The sequence below is a fragment of the Halichoerus grypus genome, chromosome 8 (genome assembly GCF_964656455.1).
Source record: "Halichoerus grypus chromosome 8, mHalGry1.hap1.1, whole genome shotgun sequence".
NCBI classification, from domain to species: Eukaryota; Metazoa; Chordata; class Mammalia; order Carnivora; family Phocidae; genus Halichoerus; species Halichoerus grypus.
In genome coordinates, this window is record NC_135719.1 from 5,474,145 (window position 1) to 5,495,334 (window position 21,190).

At 58.9% G+C, this 21,190-nt stretch overlaps 1 protein-coding gene across 3 annotated transcripts; it reads left to right on the forward strand.

Annotated features, from left to right (window-relative positions):
* The first annotated feature begins 1,018 nt into the window (after positions 1–1,018).
* MAN2A2 (mannosidase alpha class 2A member 2) lies at positions 1,019–19,297 on the forward strand. 3 transcript variants are annotated; one of them, XM_078078867.1, is made up of 25 exons: positions 1,019–1,231; positions 1,500–1,702; positions 2,526–2,673; positions 3,228–3,485; positions 3,557–3,701; positions 3,821–3,992; positions 4,415–4,542; positions 4,756–4,929; positions 5,349–5,535; positions 7,584–7,761; positions 8,065–8,267; positions 8,470–8,652; positions 8,827–8,941; positions 9,173–9,240; positions 9,384–9,549; positions 10,111–10,347; positions 10,580–10,702; positions 11,022–11,136; positions 11,388–11,521; positions 11,672–11,813; positions 13,850–13,983; positions 14,245–14,319; positions 15,758–15,952; positions 16,115–16,225; positions 16,710–19,297. In XM_078078867.1, exons 3-25 carry the CDS (start codon positions 2,542–2,544, stop codon positions 16,860–16,862), a joined length of 3,528 nt encoding a protein of 1,175 aa, XP_077934993.1. In that variant the 5' UTR covers positions 1,019–1,231; positions 1,500–1,702; positions 2,526–2,541; the 3' UTR covers positions 16,863–19,297. The 3 variants fall into 3 exon arrangements, with proteins under 3 accessions (XP_077934993.1, XP_077934992.1, XP_035951522.2); XM_078078866.1 differs by lacking the exon at positions 14,245–14,319 and having other exon boundaries at positions 1,020–1,231; positions 16,805–19,297; XM_036095629.2 differs by lacking the exon at positions 14,245–14,319 and having other exon boundaries at positions 1,021–1,231.
* The last annotated feature ends 1,893 nt before the right edge of the window (positions 19,298–21,190 follow it).

Consider the following 21,190-nt stretch of genomic DNA (forward strand, 5'->3'; position numbering starts at 1 on the left):
TGACCCTCCTCCCTCTCATATGCTCTCTCTCTCTCTCATTCTTGCTCTCTCAAATAAATAAAATCTTAAAAAAAAAAAGAAAAGAAAATTATGATCGCCAAAATGAAAAATTCAACAGAAAGGTTGGAAGATAAATTTCCCAGAACACAGGGCAAAAGACAGAGACATAGGGGACCATAAACCTAGCCTAGGTCTAACACCATAATACCAGGCCTTTCAGTTCGTAAATAAACTTAGAAGAATGTTTGTGGTGATAAAAGAGATGGGAGTTAAAACAATGAGATGACAGTTTAAATCTGGTTAATCAAATAAAAAAACTAAGCAATATTCAACAGTTTGTCATTGATAGCACAATCCTTTGGGGGAGCAATAGAACGCCAAGTATACTCAGTCACATCGGTCTTTATCTTTAAAGCCCAGGTAACCTCACTGTCGCCAATCTGTCCTAAGGTAATACTATAAAAAGAAAAATGTGGAATTCATGGAGATGTTCACTGCGGTACGGTTTATGATGCTGCAAAATTATGAACCACACAGATGCCCAGGGAAAGGAGAACCACCACGAAAATGATGTCTTATTGACGGGGTGGCAAGCACGGAAAGGGATCGTGATCACTGCAGGCACCCACGGGAGGCAGCACCCCTTGGCCTGGGGAGCGTAGCCGCATCAAGTTAAGGCGACCCGGAGCGGACCAGGGCGGGCCCGGAAAATGGGCTTCACCGTTCGGCAGCTGAAATGGAGGAGGAAGGTTTGTACTACTGCTTGGCAATGCGCTTACGCTCGTAAGAGCCAGAAAGATAAAGTTGCGCGCCCCTCGCGGAGGTTCCGCAGCGCGCCGAGGCCGGGCCCGGGCTGCGGCTGCGCACTGCGGCCCTGCTGCCGGCGCCCCGGGGCGGTGGCGGGGAGCGCGCGGGAGGCGCCAGGCCGGCGGGAGGGGGCGGGGCGGAGCGGGGCGGGGCTGGCGCGGAGGGGGCGCGGCGCGGCTGTCTCCGCCCCCCGCGCTGGTCAGCCGGGCGGCCGCGGGAGGCGGGAGGGCAGGCGCGGCGGAGCGTGCGGGCGGCCCTGGCCCCGCGGGAGCGCGGCTGCGGCGCGCGGAGCGGGCGGCGACGGCTGGGCGGACGCCCGCCTTCGCCTGCGTCGCTGCCTCCGCGCGGGCCGCCGGCCCCGGGGATGTGAGGGGCGCAGCTCGGCCGGCGGGGCCCGGAGCGGCGCGGAGGCCGGCCGCGGACGGTAACGCGCCGGGCGGACCCGGGGGAGGGCTCCGGCTGCGCCCCGGGCCGCGGCCGGGGTGGGCGGCAGTAGCGCGAGCGGCGCTTCGGGTCGGAGGCGGCCCGCGCTTCCGCACCCGGCCGTTGTCTTTGCGGTCCCCGGGGCCGGGAGGGTCGGCGAGGGCCGCGGCCGGGAGGGCCGGGAGGGGGCTGGGCCGGCCGGCGGGCGGGCCGCCGAAGACCCGGTGGCAGGTGCCTACCCACCCTGTGACCCAGCTCTCTCCCCGCAGCTCCACCCACTTTGGCCTAGACCCAGCCTCCAAGGGCTAAAAATATTGCCCGGAGGCTTCTGAGCGGAATCAGATCGTGCTAAGTAGGGCACGACGCACAGAGGCGACAGAGCTCCTCGGCCCCAGGGCGGGAGCCAGTCTCCGGAGCGGCGGTTCCGCCCACGCTCGGCCCAGCAGCTAGCGGCCTCCCTCCACCCGAGCAGGCAAGTGGGGGCCCCGCGGGCGGTGGCAGCGGGCACTGGTCCTCTGAAGTTGCCCCACAGCGGAGCAGCTGTGCCCAGCCTCTCCCTAGCCAGGGGACCTTGGGCACCAACCACTGCTGGCTTCCCAGGGGGTCCGCCAGGTGCTCTAGAAGCGAAGGCTGAAAGTTACCCACTGCAGGAATCGGAACTAGCCGGGAGAAGACGCAGGGCCCGCTGGATGTTAGAAACAAGCTGCTCTTGCAGCTTTGTAAACTCCTTCTGTTTTTCTTAATGAGAGAGGTGCTGTGCCAGGCACTCTCTGGTGAGCATCGGTCTGATCCAAGAGGAAGAAAGGTTTCCCTCTCCGTTTCCTTAAATTCAAACTAAATCCCAGTTTAGTCCTCTGAAACTAGAAGCACGTGGCCAAGCAGGCTGGACACCCACCTCCTTTGACTGGCTGTGTCCTTCCTGTAGGCAAGCTCTACGGGAAGCTAGTCATAATCAGGAGGTTGTGTGGTGCACTCTGGAGTCAGAGCTGGGACGTTTGTTATCCAGTCGTGTTGCCCTGGGAAGGAGCATCCTCTGCATCCTAGGGGCTGAGCTGCCACCGGGACCAGGCAGGACGTGCTTCAGATGTGCTCCTCGCGCTTTCCAGTGTCTCAGCCAAGAGAGGAGGCTCCACAGCCAATGTTGGGATTTGGTGCTTAGGAACTCGCTTTTCTTCGGAGTCAGGCAAATAGGTGTTCCTTGAGAGTAGCACTCGGGAACTCTTTGGGGCATTTGGTGGAAAGACCGACAAAGGGATTTTGCCTGCTGGAGCCGCATATGGTGTCCCTCCTGCCAGGTGTGTGGAGGCCAGCATGAAGCTGAAAAAGCAGGTGACAGTATGTGGGGCCGCTATCTTCTGTGTGGCCGTCTTCTCGCTCTACCTCATGCTGGACCGAGTGCAGCATGATCCCACCCGTCACCAGAATGGCGGGAACTTCCCCCGGGTGAGTCATGCCTGCTTGCTAATCTCTTCATATACAAGTCCTCTGAGCTCGGGTCGAGAGTCAGTGTCAGCCCAGGACAGGAACACTTCTTCCCGATCGGCAGATTTTCTAGACACGTGAAGATAAAAACAAGGATAGCAAAAAAGGAAGAAGGAAGGAGAAACATGTACTGCCGCTCTGTCCTCCTGAATTCTTGGCAGACATTGCTAATGGATTGCAGCATTCTTTCCCACTAAGCCCGGATGCAGTCCTTGTCAGCACAGTGCTCCAGACGGGCCACACCGGTTGTGGAGAATAGGCAAGCGAGGTGAAATCTTCGCCCTTCTGGGAGCCAGGGCGTGAGGGTACTCCCCAGCCAAGTGGACTGGGGTCCTCTGTAGTGATTTGCAGATCTCCCCTCATCTGGCCAGAGCCATCCAGGCCCGTAGGCTCCTGGTTCTGCCTGCACTTGGGGAGGGAAGGATCACAGTCAGGCCTCGGGTGGTGGGCCCCATGCAGAGAGCCTCCCTGTGGCACCAGGAGCCGTGGGTGATTGCTTTCTGGTGTTTTGGCAGAGCCAAATTTCTGTGCTGCAGAACCGCATCGAGCAGCTGGAGCAGCTGTTGGAGGAGAACCATGAGATCATCAGCCACATCAAGGACTCGGTGCTGGAGCTGACAGCCAATGCGGAGGGCCCGCCCGCCCTGCTGCCCTTCCACACGGCCAATGGCTCCTGGGTGGTGCCCCCAGAGCCCCGGCCCAGCTTCTTCTCCATCTCCCCTCAAGACTGCCAGTTTGCTCTGGGGGGCCGGGGCCAGAAGCCAGAGCTGCAGGTAGGGGGTCAGCGGGGGTGGGGAGCCCTGGTGGTTGTGGATGGGCACTGAGCTGCTCCCTGGCCTGGCAGATGCTGACCATATCAGAGGAGTTGCCCTTCGACAACGTGGATGGCGGCGTGTGGAAGCAAGGCTTCGACATCTCCTACGGCCCGCACGACTGGGACACTGAAGCCCTGCAGGTGTTTGTGGTGCCTCACTCCCACAATGACCCGGGTGAGGACCCAGCAGAGCCCTGGGAGCTGGGCTGTGCAGGGGGCTTTCCGGTGGCAGAGGTAAGCGAGGGGCCGACGAAGATGCTGGCGTCCTTAGGGGACCCTGTGTTGGCTCCCCAGGCTGGATCAAGACCTTTGACAAGTACTACACGGAGCAAACCCAGCACATCCTCAACAGCATGGTGTCCAAGCTGCAGGAGGACCCCCGGCGGCGCTTCCTCTGGGCAGAAGTCTCCTTCTTTGCCAAGTGGTGGGACAACATCAATGCCCAAAAGAAAGCAGCAGTCCGCAGGCCAGTGCCCACTGGGGAGGCCCTACCCTCTGGGCCCCGGGATGAGTGCCAGAGCAGCTGGAGGCCAAGCTGTGGGTGCCAGGGTGGCAGGGAGAGGAAGGGGGAGCAGGGCAGGGAGGAGTGATAGTAGAGGGGCCGAGGCTAAGAAGACAGTCACTGGTGTTGGGAGAAATCAGAGTCAGAGCAAAGAAGGAGCACGGGGCCTGGCCCCAGGAAGCGCAGATGGAGGTCCAGAGAGAGGCAGGGCCAGGACAGCATGGAGGTTGTATGTGGGGAGAGGAGGGTGCACATTTGTTCTGTTGGTCCTGGGGTTGGGTGAGCGGGCTTGGTGAGGCCAGCGCGCACAGGTCCTGGCATCTTCTGGTTGGCAGGACTGGGCAGAGCATCCCTGCCCCGTGCTGAATGTGCGTCCTTCACTCCAGGCTGGTGGGAAACGGGCAGCTGGAGATTGTGACAGGAGGCTGGGTGATGCCGGACGAGGCCAACTCCCATTACTTTGCGCTCATTGACCAGCTCATTGAGGGACACCAGTGGTTGGAGAGAAACCTCGGTGAGTCTGGGCTCAGGAATGAGAGTCTGCTCCCATAGCTGGGCCTAGGGGACAGCAGGGGCCTGTGAGGCGCAGGGGTGGGGGTAGGGGATTCCTTTGTAAGCTGATTCCACCAGCCTGGGCCTGGCGTGATGGCAAGAAGAAAGCTGGGTCCCCAGGACAGGAGGCCCGGTCCTGAAGTGTTCAGGACCTCTGGCTCCCGTGTCCTCTCAGGTGCGACCCCACGCTCTGGCTGGGCAGTGGACCCCTTTGGACACAGCTCCACCATTCCTTACCTGCTGCGCCGTGCCAACCTGACCAGCATGCTGATCCAGAGGGTGCATTACGCCATCAAGAAGCACTTTGCTTCCACCCACAGTCTGGAGTTCATGTGGAGGCAGACCTGGGGTAAGACCAGGTAGGGTGGAGGGGGGGCGGGGTTACAGTTCTCCCTGGGGAAGGACAGGGGGATGAGAAATAAGACCCGGTGTCCTTCGGAGCACGCCAATGAGCACTAGTGCAGACAGCCAGAGTGCTCTCCTCCTTCAGGGGAGGTCAAGGGTCACGCTGATCTCTGGCCTCTGCGGGGCCTGCTCTCTGTCCTGAGGGTCTGAGTGTCCCACCCCCTGGAGGAGCTGTGGGCTCCAGAGCCCTCCCTGTGTCCCGAGCCTCGGCCCGCACATCTTCTGCAGCCTGAGGTCTGGTTCGGGCCTCACCTTATGTCAGAGCTTCCCGTAGCTGGAGCAGATCCCCGCCCTGCTGCCACCCCCACGGCCAGCTCCAGAGGCTGCCTGCTGGTGGCCGACCGCCCGCTGTGTCTTCTCCAGACTCGGACTCCGACACGGACATCTTCTGCCACATGATGCCCTTCTATAGCTATGACGTGCCCCACACCTGTGGCCCGGATCCCAAGGTCTGCTGCCAGTTTGACTTCAAACGCTTGCCGGGTGGACGCATCAACTGCCCCTGGAAGGTGCCACCCCGGGCAGTCACAGAGGCAAACGTGGCCGAGAGGTACTTGTCCCCGGCCTGCACTGGGCCATTTCACTGCAGGGAGGAGCCGGGAGACCTGGCCTCGCTCCAGGCTCCGCTGCACGGGGGTGCTTCGGGTCGTACCTCTGTAGAATGGGGGGTGGGCACAGGTGGTGACTTCAGGTCCACAGCCGCTAAGGTGCAGCGCCTTTTCTGAGCCTCCCTGGAAAACTAGAGCTGCCCTAGGGAACCCCCTTTGCCAGAATGGTTTTATTTTCCCAAATGAGTATGTTGCCCAGCCAGAGCTGGTTGACTGAGTCAGAAGCGAACAGTTCTCAAAATAGGTAAAGTTCCTTGCCCTGTGGCCTAATGTGCCTTCATTTAGCGCGGGCATCCTGCCTCAGCCCAAAGCTGGCCAGGATCCCCAGCGCTCGTGGACCTGGAATCCCACTCATCCTGCCCAAGGGCCCCCAGCCTCAGAGAAAGCCCACCTGCCCTCTTGAGGGTCGTTAGGGAGCCCTAAAGATGTCTCCGTTGCTGAAGTCAGCGCCCCCTCCCTGGGAAAGGGCAGGTTAAGAGTGACCTAGAACAGTGGGTTGGCCGGAACCGACCGGCCTTGAGAATATAACAAGTTGAACTGGTTTTCATGTTGCAGTAACTCTGATTTCCATGATGTTCCAGAGGTGAAACATGTGACCAAAGGGAAAGAAAGTGGTCTTTTGTTTCTGAAACCCAGAAATCTGAATGCCGATTCTAAGCAAGAATCTGGGGCTGTTAAGGCCTGGTTATTTCCCAGAGCGCATCTGTGACCTACAGATGCCAGCCCAGGTTTGCAGAGAGCAAGTCACGAGAGTAACTACGTTTTCTCCTTTGAAAGGCTTAGTAGGCTGAGAAATTAGGGGAAAATGGTGTTCAAGGAGTCCTCTCTCGAGAGCAAAGTAGAAAAGTACCAGCTGGATCAGCACAGTTAAGTAGATCAGTGGCTGGTTGAACCATGGTACCCGCAATGTGCCAATTATTAGGTGGGTCTGAAAAGAGAAAGGGGCTTTAATGAGAGGCTGCAAGGCTCTGTTTTTCTATTGATTTTACGAGTAACTTGACTGAAAAAGAAAATGATGAATGTGTGTTTATAGTTTCTGCTATAAGCCAGGCACAGTTCTAAGTGTTTAATATATATTAATTCGCTTAGTCTGTTTTAAATTTCATAACATCATGATGGTAGGTACTGACATTCTCATTTTATAAAAACTGAGGCCCAGAGAGGTTAAGTAACTTGCCCAGGGTCACTCAGCCTAGTCCATGTGGAGCTGGCATGGTCTGGCTCTGATTCTAGGCTCTTTGGTGGTGTGCTGTGTTGCTCCCTGGTGGGCAAAGTGAAGCTGGAGTGTCAGGATCGGGATCCTACAAGATCTCAACAGGTTGTGTGTGATGTGGGTCGAATCTAACCAGATGAGATTTACTAGATATAAACGTAAGGTTCCCCGCTTAGCCTCAGAAAACAGCATAGAAAAGTTCAGGATGAGAAGGAACTTGAACCGCAGGCACGGGAAACATGCACGCTGGCTGACGTCAGCCCCGTGGGGTGACCGTAGGGCTGCCAGAGACGCCCCTGTTGATGCGCCCGCACGCCGGTGGCCCGCCTGGACGCCTGCATCCGGTGCCAGGCCCTGCGCTCTGCGGGACACAGGCACAGGGTGCTGGGGAGCCGCTGGAGATGGAGGGACCCAGGCGACGGAGGAGCTGGGCTTGCGGAGCCCGAAGGGAAGGCACAGAGGACGTCTTGCATACGTCTGAAGGAGAACCCCAGGGGAGGGGAGTGCTGTGTCCTGCGTGGTGTCCAAGGGCGGCCCTGGAGTCCGGGACCTGTAGCCGGAAACTGCAGCCCAGCCTAGGAAGACCTCCCCTGTTGTCAGAACTGTCCAGAGAACACGGGGCTCCCGGGGACAGGTTTCCCACTCCGGGAGATGCCCACCGCAGGCCCCGTGACTCCTCGCTGGGTGTGTTCAGGGGCCCTCTGAGGCTGGCTCGGCTCGGTTCCTCTTCCGCCCAGACTCCACTTGGGCCCGTGCCCTCTCCCCCCACCCCTGCAGGGCCACGCTGCTCCTGGACCAGTACCGGAAGAAGTCCCGGCTGTTCCGAAGCAATGTCCTCCTGGTGCCGCTGGGGGACGACTTCCGATACGACAAGCCCCAGGAGTGGGATGCCCAGTTCTTCAACTACCAGCGGCTCTTTGACTTCCTCAACAGCAAGCCCGACCTCCACGTGCAGGTGGGAGGGGGCACCGAGCTGGGGGGTGGGTGGGGGGTCCCACCGCAGTGCTGCAGCCTGGCCTGGCAGGTTACCAGCTCCAGGGCAGGAGTTTGTGCCCGACTCTTGGGCAGGGGTCTCCCTTTTATGTCAGAATTCCTTCCTGGGCCCCCCGCGTCTGCGTGCGGGCCAGCAGGGTAGGACGTGCCATGACTGCCTGTGCGTAGGCAGAGTCCCTACTCCTGGCGCCCAGCTGCAGCACTCGGGGCCACAACTCCTAGAAACTCTGGAACTGATGGGAGCGGGTTTGGGGGGTCTCCACAGGCCCAGTTTGGCACCCTCTCTGACTATTTTGACGCTCTGTACAAGAGGACCGGGGTGGAGCCAGGGGCCCGGCCTCCAGGGTTCCCTGTGCTGAGCGGGGATTTCTTCTCCTATGCGGACCGGGAGGACCATTACTGGACCGGCTATTACACGTCCCGGCCCTTCTACAAGAGCCTGGACCGGGTCCTGGAAGCCCACCTGCGGTGAGACTCAACCCCCTTCCGGGCCGGAGGGAGGAGAATAAGCCTTTGGGGTTTAATGAGGAGCTGGATCGGCTCAGAATGCACCGGAAGGGCTTGGAGACAAGGCCGGCAGAGACGGGGTGGGAAGAAGGGGGCGGGGCTTGCTGAGCGGCCGGCCTGGGAGTCGTGTGGGCGGGAGGCTGACCGACCCCTCTCCGGGCAGGGGGGCGGAGATACTCTACAGCCTCGCCGTAGCTCACGCCCGCCGCTCTGGACTGGCGAGCCGGTACCCGCTCTCCAACTTCGCCCTCCTGACGGAAGCCCGGCGCACTCTGGGCCTCTTCCAGCACCACGATGCCATCACCGGCACGGCCAAGGAGGCCGTCGTGGCAGACTATGGCGTCAGGTGGGGGCTCTCCTCCTCCGCGTTGGATCCACGCCCCGGCCCGCTGTCCTAAAGAAAGGCCGAGCTGGGCAGTCAGTGGGCAGGCCTGCCGAGGGCTCTTCCTGCTGGAGAGGCGGACGGTCTATCGGTGGCTGTCTTCTCCATGCCCACCCCCTGCCCCCTCTCCCCCCCCAGGCTCCTGCGCTCCCTTGTCAATCTGAAGCAGGTCATCATCAATGCAGCTCACTATCTGGTGCTGGGGGACAAAGAGACCTACCACTTCGATGCCGAGGCACCCTTCCTCCAAATGGTGAGCCCCACTTCTCGATCCGCTCGGGGCGCTCTCGGGAGCGTGCAGTCCCGTCCAAGAGCTGCAGTACGAGGGTGTTGCTCTTCTTTTCCCGCCTGCCCTGGAGTGAAAGATCGGTGCCCAGTGCGGCTGGTGGTCCACAGCCAGGACAGGCAGGGGCTGGGGAGGAGGCAAGGCTCTGAGCTAGGCCAACCGCAGGACGGTTCTTCCTTCCCACCCATTTAATCCCAGGATGACACCCGCTTAAATCACGACGCCCTGCCAGAGCGCACAGTGATCCAGCTGGATTCCTCACCCAGGTGAGCCAGACCAGGCCAGGTGCGGAGGCGAAGCCACTCTGGCTCCCAACACCATCTCCCACCCACACCTGCCCAAGCACCGCAGGACTCGCGTGGGTGCCCGGGAGCAGTGGCCTCCGAGGTGAGCCTGCCTCTCCCCGCAGGTATGTGGTGCTCTTCAATCCCCTGGAACAGGAGCGGCTCAGCGTGGTGTCCCTGCTGGTCAGCTCGCCCCGGGTGCGTGTCCTTTCAGAGGAGGGTCAGCCCCTGGCTGTGCAGATCAGCGCACACTGGAGCTCTGCCACCAACGTGGTCACTGATGTCTACCAGGTGAGCGGGGGCCCCCAGGGTGGGCCCCAGCCCTCGGTGCTGACCCGGGGCCTCTCTCTGCCTGTGACACCAGCCTCCCACCCTCCCGCTTCCTGCCCAGCTTGGGGACAGGGGTCCTGGGGAGGGGGTTGCCCAGAGGACAGTCACTCCTGGGACTTGAGTCTGTTCTCGAAAGGAAGGCGAAGTTTGGTAGGTAGGAGAGTACTAGAAATGGGGGCTAGGTTGCCCTGCCATTCCTTCATTCAGCAAGCGTTTACAGAAAGTTTAACGTGCGCTTCCCGCTTCGTAGTTGCTCAGGTATCAGGTGAGACTCCTGAAAGTGACCAGAGGCAAGCGATGTCACCTCCACTTTCAGAGGGGCGGGAGGGGCGGCGCGTACCGAGGCCCCAGGAGGTATCAGCATTTGCTTGGACTTTCTCAGTGAGGAAGTGAATGCCCCAGGCTTAGAATCCCAGGCCCGCGTCCAGAACGGATGCCCACGCCGCCGTGGGCCGCGCTGCCTCACCCCTCCCTCCTTCCCTCCCTCCCTCACCCCTCCCTCCCTCGCCCCTCCCGCGGCAGGTGTCTGTGCCCATGCGCCTGCCGGCCCTGGGCCTCGGCGTGCTGCAGCTGCAGCTGGGCCTGGACGGGCACCGCACCCTGCCGTCCTCCGTGCGCGTCTACTTGCACGGCCGGCAGCTGGCCGTCAGCAGGCAGGACGCGTTCCCTCTGCGCATCATCGACTCGGGCACCAGTGACTTCGCCCTCAGCAACCGCTACATGCAGGTCTGGTTCTCAGGCCTCACCGGGCTCCTCAAGGTAAAGGGCCAGGGCAGGGGGCTGGGGAGGGCGTGCCTGGCGGTGGGCCGGAGCTGAGCTGCCGCCTGACTGGTGGGGGGTGGGGGGCCGCGGAGTGGGCCGTCTTGGCTCCCGGGGGGCACAGCATGGGGAAGCTGGGCTGGCTCCTCGGGGAAGCTCGTCCGTGCCCTCCCAGGGGGCAGGCCTGACATGCTGGTGTGGGGCCAGGGGTCAGGGCTGTGTTTTTTGGCAGAGCATCCGAAGGGTGGACGAGGAGCAGGAGCAGCGGGTGGACGTGGAGTTCCTCATCTACGGCACCCGTGCATCCAAAGACAAGAGTGGAGCCTACCTCTTCCTGCCTGATGGGGAGGCCCAGGTACCGTAAAGACGCCTCAAAAACTCAGCAGGCCCTGGGAGGCCCCGCTAACGGAGGGTCCGAGGAGCCCTGTGAACTGAGGCAGTGGGGAGGGCACGGGCCTTCTCCCAGGGCCATCCCTGCCTGCCGGGGGCTCTGCCCGCGCTGCCTCTGGGAGGTGGGGTAGGCTGAGGAGCGTCAGCTGGGGCCTTGGGCCAGCTCAGCCTGGGGTCTCCGGCTGGAGCCTGCTGGGAACGGGTATTTCTGCCAACGCTGGGCGGGTACCTCCCCACTCCGCCTTCCGTGCTGTGGCTTCAGCTGCCGCCTCCTCTGTCCCCAGCCCTACGTCCCCAAGGATCCCCCCGTGCTGCGTGTCACCGAAGGCCCTTTCTTCTCCGAGGTGGTTGCCTACTACGAGCATGTCCGCCAGGTGGTCCGGCTTTATAATCTGCCAGGTGAGCCCGCTCGATGAGGAAGGTCAGAATAAAGGTCAGGGCTGCACGGGGCTATGCCACGCTCTTCCTTCTGCCCGTTCTCTGCTCATGTGTCTGTTCCCAGCAAGCGGATCATCTGAGACGGGGATGATGTTAATTCCCTTGCAGTGAAGGTCCTCCAGAAATGCTGGGAGTTGCCAGGGGCTTGTGCGCGGCCTCCCCCAGCCCATCTCTCAGGCTTCTTCATGCTCTTCCTTTGTCCTTCTGCCCAGGGGTGGAGGGGCTGTCTCTGGACATGTCATCCCTGGTGGACATCCGCGACTACGTCAACAAGGAGCTGGCCCTGCGCATCCACACAGACATTGACAGCCAGGGTGCCTTTTTCACGGACCTCAATGGCTTTCAGGTGATTCCCGGGGCCCTGGGAATCACCAGTGTGCCCTGATGGAGGAAGAGGAATCCGAGGCGAGAGTGATCAGGGACTCCTTCAGACTGGGAACGCCTGGGGCCCAAATGGTGCCCGGACGCCCTTGATCTGCTGGCTTTGCTGTCCCAGGTGCAGCCCCGGCGCTACCTGAAGAAGCTGCCCCTGCAAGCCAACTTCTACCCCATGCCAGTCATGGCCTACATCCAGGACGCGCACAGCCGCCTCACGCTGCACACCGCCCAGGCCCTGGGGGTCTCCAGCCTGCACGATGGTGAGTGGGGAGCGGCAGCTAGGGGGCTATGGGGAGGGTGGAGGACGAGGCAGAAGCCCATCTGTGTCCCAGGGCCTCTCCTCTCAGCGGGCGCCACCCCTTTCCAGTCCGCGTCACCTCCGTGCTTGGAGAACGTTAACAGCTCCTGTCACACACGGCATGGCAGGAAGGCAGACGTGTGCTGTCACCCTGTCCCCTAGTGGAGGCAGCCATGGAGGTGACCTGGGGGTGGGGGTCCTGTTGGGTCCCTTTAAGAAGCACCAGGTTATTGAACAGTGATTCTTAGCTGAGCTGTGCAGCCCCCGTCTCCTGGCCAGGGCTGGAAGTAGGGACGGTCGAAAAGTGCATCTGATGTTATAATGAAATATTTAACAGGGGCGCCTGGGTGGTTCATTCCGTTAAGCGTCTGACTCTTGATCTCTGTTCAGGTTGTGATCTCGGGGTTGTGAGATCGAGCCCCATGTTGGGCTCCACGCTGGGCATGGAGCCTGCTTGAGATTCTCTCTCTCCCTCTCCCCCACCTCTTGCTCTCTTGCTCTTAAAAAAAAAAAAATTTTTTTTTTAATTAAAAAAGATTTAGTAAAGGAGAAAAATATATAGTGTTTTCCTACTAACGGTCATTGAAAGAGAGAATGGCGTTGCGTTCTTAATTGAAACAAAGCCATGAGGAGTGCTGGGCTGGAGCTGGGCATGCTGGGCAAGCTGAGGTGGCTCCGTGTGCTCAGGGTGAAGGGAGCAGTTTGCACTTGGCCTCTGAGGCCTTCAGATCGTCCACGTTTGCGTTGGAGCCTTTGTGCGGGCTGAGCTGAGAGCACTTGGTCCGGGCTGTGCTGGGGGCCGGTGGCCGGGGCACTGGAGGCCTGACCCCCTGCTGAAGGAGCGTGTCCCTGCTGCCCCTTCGCCCAGGGTCGCCCTGCTGTCAGACTTTGCCCGCCTGTCTGTGCTGTTGGCTGCTAGCTGAGCCCGGTGTCCCCCCCCTTGGTTCTCTCTGCCCTTTAGGGAAACAGGGTGCTCAGATTATTGTTTGTTGTTTTGTTTTGTTTTTTAAAGATTGTATTCATTTACTTGAGAGAGAGAGAGCAAGACAGCACGAGCAGGGGGCAGAGGGAGAGGGAGACGCAGACCCCACCCCCCCCCCCGAGTAGGGAGCCCAACATGGGGCTCGATCCCAGGACAAGATCACGGCCTGAGCCAAAGGCAGACGCTCAACCGACTGAGCCACCCGGGCGCCCGAGGAGTATTGTTTTATACTCCTGGGGTCATTTTAGGACTTCCGGATATCTTTCCAAAAAAGGTTGCTCAGGGTAGACACACTTAGGAACTACCGAAGTCAGAATCGGGCTGGGGAGAGGGATAGGGCCACTGAGTAGACTTCCTCGAGAGATTCTTAAAAAAACAGGTGCTGGGAAAAATCCTCACCCCGACATATGTCAGCTTTGCGGTGAGCCCCTTCCCCAAGCGTATTTTACAAAGAAGCCCTAGGCGATCATCTGCCATCTCTTGCCCCCCGGGCACCGCTCAGTGATACCTCATGTGAGCTTGTGTCTGATCTGCCATCTGCCTGCCGTCCGCGCTCCCCTTGTGACGGATGCGGCGGCCGAGCTGGAGTCCGTCCCAGTGTAGAGCAGGGGCGGCCGGGCATGTTTGTCACAGCAAAGTCTGCCCGAGCTGCGTGGCCTCAGGCTTCTGCAGCGAGCGCTGGGCCTCCCAGAGCAGTTCTGTGTTGGCTTGCTTACTTGGTGCAAGTGGCCAGTCCAGATGTGGTCCCCAGCCTGAGCTCCCGGCCCTGCCCCCGGTCCTGAGGCACAGCGCCTGCCTGCCCGCTCTGGGCCTCTTGCTCGCTCGTCTGTGACTCTGGCCCTTCGCTCAGCCCCCTTCCAGCCTAGGTCCCCTGGCGCGTCCTCTCCCGAGTGACTGCTTCCGGCGAGCTCACCGGGCGTTTCCCTCGGGGCCTGTGGTGGGGATTCTTCTTCCAAAGCCCGACATCTGCTTGGGGATGGGGGTCGCAGGCCGGGGCTCACAGTTGACGTCCCCAGGCCAGCTGGAGGTGATCCTGGACCGACGGCTGATGCAGGACGACAACCGGGGTCTGGGCCAAGGGCTCAAGGACAACAAGAGAACCTGCAACCATTTCCGCCTCCTGTTGGAGCGGCGAACCCTGGGCAGTGAGGTAAATTCTGGGCCTCCCTCCCCGGGAGCCAGGTCAGGCTGGTCCCTTGGGCGGCAGGGCTAGAGGCGGGCGAGGGGTAGTGAGTGTAGGGCTCTTCAGGGGTGTGGGGAGCGAGTGTGACGCTCTGCTGCTCCATCCCAGCCGGGCACCTCCGTCTCCCACAGCACCTCCCGCCATCCTCTGCGCCCCCCACCCCCACCGCGTCCTCTAACCCTCCTGCTCCGGCCGCATTCATCTCACGGCTTTCTTTGCCCCCACCAGCCTGGCTTTTTCTCCAAACTGGCAGCCATGTTTAGGGACTTGGTCTTTCAGGGCAGCAGGAGCGGTCACCTCGAGGTAAGGGCCAGCGATGGGGTGTGGAACTAGCGTTAGCGAGTCGTAACCGGCGTTGGAGCCTGCGGGTGACAGGGCCTGCCACTCAGTCCCCCGAGTCTGCGGCTCCGTCCTCACTCGCCAAGGAGATCCTGAGCACTTGCTGTGCTTTGGGCCTGAGAGGGACACAAACATCTGCGTTACTCTGCCCTCTAGGACTTCGCTCAGGGGAGGGGGGGGCCAAGCTCTGTGTGCAGAACTAAGGTAGAAATATGCCCCCTGGTGCTGAGGAGGGAGAGAATGCCGTGAGCTGGGGGACAGAGGACCGCTTCTGGAGGACGGGTCGGCCAAGCACAGCTGTGGTGAATCGGGGTCCGATCTAATCCCATGAACCGAGGCACAGGCGGAAGGCAAGAGAGACGGTGTGAACGGGGAACAGCAGTGATTTCGCTCAGCTAGACTAGAGCTGCTTGTCCAGTGTGGTAGCTTCTAGCCACGTGTGGATATTTAAATGAATCAAAACTAAATACAGTACCAAATTCAGTTCTTCATTCGTACCAGCCACGTTTCAAGTGTCCCACGGCCACAAGTGGCTAGCAGCCACTCTACCGTCCAGCGCAGGTATAGTGTTTCTGTCTTTGCAGAAAGTTCTAGTGGCCGTGGCTGGGCTAGCATGAAGTCGGGGGTGGTTTGGGGCAGACTGCAGTGGGCCTGGAACAGCTGGTGGGAGACTTTCTGGACTTTATGTTGGAGGCCAGGGAGGGACCAGAGCAGGAAGGCTCTGCCCTGAGCATGTCGCTCTGACAGCAGGAGCAGGGTGGATCTTCAGGGAGACTGGAGGCCAGTGATGGTTTAAAGCAGGAAATGTCAGTGGCTCGAAGTGAGCCACGGGAGGGAGAGGTTGTGGGTGGAGGTGAGGACACTGCTGAGCGGGGGACAGAGGTCAGGGGAGGGGGAAGTGAGAGATTCTGGGCGATTGGAAGGAGGGTGGTGGTAGGGACAGAAGTCCGGAATATCAGAAGCGGCGATCTGAGAGAAAGTCCAGGTCAGCCCCCTAAACAGCAGTCCTCGGTGGACACAACTGTGGGGACCCCTGGGCCCAAGGACCAGGGCCGGTGCTGTGGACATGGGGCCATACGTGGAACCGCAGGATCACTCTGGGTACCCCCTGCGTCCGTGTGAAGCACACGTCTGTCTGACTCCCATTCTCCTCCCTCCCTCTGAGAATCTGCGAGACGGGAGATGGTGCTCAGAGTATGGGGTGTGTGCTTGTGGTAACGTCATAGAAGCAAAAACCCTCAAAAGTCGTAAATAGTCCTAAGTTGTGTGAGATGGAAAGTGGCCACGTGTGTGTGAAGGGTCCTGGAGCCTCCCAGACACGTCGGGGAAGCTCTTTCCAGAGGAACTGACCCGGGCGCGCGCTTACCCTCCCCCTCCCCCGCATCTCGGGCCCACCTTGCAGGTCCAGGACGGCCGCTCCACCAGCTACCCGTCCCTCCTCAGCCACCTGACCTCCATGTACCTGAACACCCCAGTGCTTGCCCTGCCCGTAGCCAAGAGGCAGCTCCCGGGCCCCAGTCTGCGCTCGTTCCATCCCCTGGCCTCCTCTCTGCCCTGTGACTTCCACCTGCTCAACCTTCGTACGCTGCAGGCCGAGGTGAGTGTCCCGCCCCGCTCCGCACCCCAGGGCCAGGCTCCAGCCTTTCCGCACCCGGACTCCTCCCGGGCCCAGTACTGCCTGCTGGGTAGCCGTGCTCTTCCACCTGGGAGCCCTGAGTGCCCCGGCCCCCCCACTGCCCCTTGTGTGTCTGTCACCCAGGATGACGCTTTGCCTTCGGCGGAAACTGCGCTCATCTTACACCGCAAGGGGTTCGACTGTGGCCTTGAGGCCAAGAACTTGGGCTTCAACTGCACCACAAGCCAAGGCAAGGTGAGCGCGGCCCAGGTGTGGGCAGGAAAACGGGAAGGCTGCCGTGAGGGGGGCAGTGAGGGTGGGACTGGGGGTGGGGGTCCCTCCGGGGCGTTTTGGAGAGAAAGGGAGAAGCTGTTGACGGGAGAAAAGCAAGCGAGGCCTGGTGGGGGCACGTTCTGGGGCAGGGCATCCAGCCGGAGACATGTGCTCCGTGAGCAGAGGCTGCTGTCAGACGAGGTGGGAAACCCCAGAAAGAAAACCCCAGAAGCCACCACGCTGCTATTCGGTAAGCTCTGTTCGTGGTTTAAGCCGGTGCTGATAGGCGCCTCCGCGTGCCACGGCCCGTGCGGGCACCGGCGGGTCCAGCGTGGACCCAGACGTGGTCCTCAAGGACCCACGTGCAGGGAGACACCATGTCGCCTCCGTGAGGTTCTTCAAGAGGTGACCGGGCGTATAGAGGAAGAGCGCCCAGCACAGCCCCTTACCGTGTTCCTCTCCACAGGCGGCCCTGGGGAGCCTCTTCCATGGCCTGGACGTGGGTTTCCTGCAGCCGACCTCCCTGACGTTACTGTACCCTCTGGCCTCACCCTCCAACAGCACTGACGTCTATCTGGAGCCCATGGAGATCGCCACCTTCCGCCTCCGCTTGGGCTAGGGCTTCCTGTGGCCTGAAGAGAAAGTTCATCCACAGAGACTGCCTCTTACACAAGGTCGGGTGGGACAAACCGGACGGGTATCCTGTCCCGATCTACCTCTCAGAACTGTGACACGCGGGGCTCCGCCCTCATTTTCTGTTTATCGTTGCTTCTGTGTCCGGTGGCAGCCCCAAGCCCCGTGTCGGGTAGACAGGGCAGACACTAGTGAGATCGTGACAAGAGGGCCCTGGGTCAGAGTGCGCGGTGCCGGCCTCAGCTTTGGGTTATGAGTGGCGCCCAGTGGGGCACAGGCTCAAGCACCCATCGTTGTCCCATAATGGGATGGAGGAGAAGCAGGGTCAGAACAGGTAGGGGAGGCTGAGTGGGTAGCAGCCCAGCGCCGGGGTCACTGGAGGCAGGACCTGGCTCTAGGGGGACCCTCTGGTTACGGAGGGACTGCTTGTCCGGATGTGACCAGCAGGAGCTGAGTGACGGCTGGGAGGAGGGGGATGGGGACCCAGAGTTAGCACTGGGGCAGCAGAGGAATCCCTGCTTTCTGTGACGGTTCCGCTATAAGAGCTCCCTGGCCTGCACGCCCCGGCTCGGGGCTGTGGGCTGGCAGGAAGGACTCGCGAGAGACCATGTCATGGCCAGAGCTCAGAGGACGCTTCAGATACCAAACCTCCCCCCCACCTCATCGCGGGCACTTGGTCTGTGTGTGTTGATGTGTGGGATGGTGGCAGGGACGTGGGGGTCCTCCATCCTCCCTGACCCCTCTTTGGTTCCCGTACTCTGGACACCACTGTCCTCGGGAGCTCCTTCCCATCCTGGGGGCATTTGGTCTGGCACACCTCCTTTCCGTGGAGAGAAAGTGGAGCCTCCAAGCGCCCATAAGTGCGAGCAATTTGAGAAGGCTTTCAGCCCCATCCCTGCGTGGGGGGGTTCATCCTTCTACAGAAGTGTTTGACTCCTGGCACGGGGACTGGGGATACATAGCGTACATTAGGGAGTACGGCTGCTCATCAGCCTTCATTTCAGCTTCGATTAATAGAGAAAAGTTTCTGATCGTCTCTATAGATGCTGAAACGATATTTGGTAAAGTTTAAGATCTATCCCTTATTAAAAATCTTAGTAAGTTAAGATTACAAAGAGACGTCCTCATCTAGATAAAAAATCTCTATCACAAACCAGCAGTTAATGACATTCTAAAGAACCACAAGCATTCCCATACAAGTCGGAAACTAGGACACTCGTTAGCAGTGTCACCCCAGCAGGAGAGCAGGGGAAGGAGAGGAAGTTACAACTGTCATTATTTGCAGACGATAGCACGGCCGACCTATAAAATCTAAGAGAGTCAGCGGGAGACCTACTAAGATCATTCTGTAAGCGGGCACAGACGATAGACATGATGCTCCTGGAAAGATTTCGGTTCTCTCTGAATCAACCCATAAATTCAGTGTATTCCAGCATGGTTGGATACTTTGGGAATTTGATAAGTTCTCAAGTTCATGTGGAAGAGTAAATATGTGAGAATATTAAATTCTGACGCTGGTGAGTCAGGGGCGGGGAGCACTGAGGGGGTGAAGGACTGCCCAGGAGTGGCCCCTGTGACCTGGGGTGGGCTCGGACAGACAGGCTTGTGGAACAAAAGGCAGAGTCCAGAAGCAGACCCCCAGGTAGACAGGAACGTAGTAGGATAAAAGGAGTATTTGAAGTGGGGGAAAAAGATGGATTGTTTAATAAATAGGAGTTTAAGACAACTGGCCCTCAAAGTAAGAGTTAGATCTGTAACTCACAGTTGCCACAAAAATTAGTTCGAGGGAAGAAACCAAAAAAGTTCCAACTACAAAATTACTGAAGGAAATACAGGAGATTATTATATCTCTGGTGTGGAAGGCTCTGTTTTAAACATAACACGAAACCTAAAAGCTCTAATAAGGGAAAAGATAAACAGATTTTACCACCCCAAAATATTGAAAGTTTGTGTATGATGGAAAACATCATGGTTACAACACAAATGACAGATTGGGAGAAAATGTTTGCTGCACTTCCAATATTGATGAGTTAATTACTCCAGGAGAAAAGCTTGCTTTGGGGTCCTTGGAGAGGGTCCCCCAGGCCTGCTCAGTCACTCCCCGAACAAGAGTTCTTCCAGATCATCCAGGGCTGTTGTTGCCAGCGTTGGGCCAGGGCACATGGAAGCCTGTCTAAATCGTTGTGGAAGAAATAAGATTACCAATGTGAGGTGCTCAGCACAGAGTGCCCGGTACCTAGAGGAGCTCAATAAATAGGAACTGTAATCTTATTAGTAAAGGACGCTAAGCAGTTATATCACAGTAGGTGGTATTTGCTAGTATCACGTGACTTGTAATCAAATGATAAGGGAGACTCTGTGAACCGCGCCCCCCCCCCCCCCCGGAAATGAGCAGAATAAAGGCTCTTACCTTTGGAGGTCTTAGATGTACCATGGAATTATTCATCTGCCAGGAACAATGTTTAATCCTGCACACTGGCCTTTTAAAACTACTCCAGGCAGCGGTGTTCAAGATGTGGTCCAGAATCACCAGGAGTGTTTGTTTCAGGCCCAGCTTTTTGGCCTGTCCTGGCGAGGGCTGCCCCTCAGCCTGGATGTGGGGATGAGGGGCCCATGGAGCAGAGACCGAGCCTCGTTGAGACAGCCCTATAACGAGAACCAGAGACAGACCTTCCAGTTGTGTGTGGGAGGGAAAGCCAATTCCGGGGCACCATCTACTGAACCCATTTCTGGGGGTAGCAGTCAAAGAATCTGCATTTTTAACAAGCTTCCAGGCGATTCTTTTGCACACGGTAGTTGGAAATGGGCCTATGATTTTAAGGCAAGCAGCAGCCCTTTACCACAGAGCCCTGGCACTGAGGCCTCCATTCTGAAGGTTATAATCATAATTAGAACCAGGACATGACACAGAAGCAACTTCAACCCCTGGCACTAGAATTCTCTTCCTCCCTGCACCCCTCCAGCCACTTAGAACTACCCCATTTCCACAAAGAAAGGAACTCTGGGAAGGCGGACTGAAACCAAGCACCATGTCCTCCTGTGCAGGGTGAGCCAGGCACGGACTGTGCTCTGACTCAGCTTCCCTGGGGAGTGGGCAGAGAGACCCGCAGAAAGAACAGCGTCTCTCAGCGGAAGCTCACCTGCCTCCCCCACCATCACAGCAGTCGGCTACCTGCACTCACGCCCTCATGGAGGAGGAGAAGCACAGTCCGGGTGGTGGGAACGAGGCTCACCACCCAAAATCAAGATCTCTGTTTTTCACTAACAAAAATGTGTACACATAAACACTTCGAGGGGCAGGTCTCATAGCAAGAACAGGTGAGGGAGGAGGAGGCCAGATCCTTCAAGACAAACCCTGATTTTACTTAGGGTCTGTGGGAAATCAATTCAGAACTTCTTAACGGTTACCAGGACCAAGTGGATCTGCAGAGAGTCTCTGTCCAGTCTGGGTCCTGACTTTGGACCCTCCCCCAACTGAGGCTAAGCCTGAACTGAAAGTGAACTCTGTGGGCACAGGAGACCTGGAGGGGTGGGAGATGAGGACTTCCCAGCCCTTGGAACATGAGAGGGTTGAAGATGTAAAACCCAGCACGGAGTGTGGAAGCCTCGAGGAGCTCTCCGGGGGGGGGGGGGGGGGGGGGGGGCGGCGACGGGTTTCCCTGTCGGCGCGCTGAAGGACTTGCATTGAAACCAGGGGCGTGAGCACACCTGAACTGTTACCTCAACTCCTGATGCCTCGGAATGGGGAGTGAGATAAATGCAAAAGCACGGTCCTCCTAAGACCGGAGGAACTCTCCTTTTGACCCAGAACTGAGAACAGCGACGGCCCTGAGCAGATGGGAAGCTGCACAGCTTAAGGGAAAGAGCAGTGGAGGGGAGCCGTGCCAGGCTGTCGGAGTCCCTGTGGGACACACAGGTAACCGAGAATGACCGAGGAATGCCGAGAGGCCAGAACCAGGCCAAGTGAGGAGCACAGGACGAGAAAGCAAAGAGGCTGCGAGGAAAAACATGACAAAATGTAAACAGCCCCAAATAATACTTTATTGAAATAGAGTTGACATGTGGGAGAAACACTGGATTTGGTGCAGACGACAAAGAGGGATTTGGAAAACAGAGCTGAGGAATCACTTGAAGATACCACAGAGCTAAAAGGAAAATATAAAAGGTTAAGAAATATGGCAGACAGGGGCGCCTGTGTGGCTCATTTGGTTGAGCAACTCTCAGTTTTGGCTCAGGTCATGGTCTCAGGGTCCTGAGATCGAGCCCTGTGTCAGGCTCTGCACTTGAGGGGGCACCTGCTTCAGAGTCTGTCGC

Coding starts and splice junctions, on each gene's coding strand:
- MAN2A2 (XM_078078867.1), top strand. CDS start 2,542: ATGAAGCTGAAAAAGCAGGTGACAGTATGTGGGGCCGCTATCTTCTGT. Junction 7,762..8,064: donor AGCCCGACCTCCACGTGCAG/GTGGGAGGGGGC, acceptor GGGTCTCCACAG/GCCCAGTTTGGCACCCTCTC. Junction 11,137..11,387: donor CCGGCTTTATAATCTGCCAG/GTGAGCCCGCTC, acceptor CCTTCTGCCCAG/GGGTGGAGGGGCTGTCTCTG.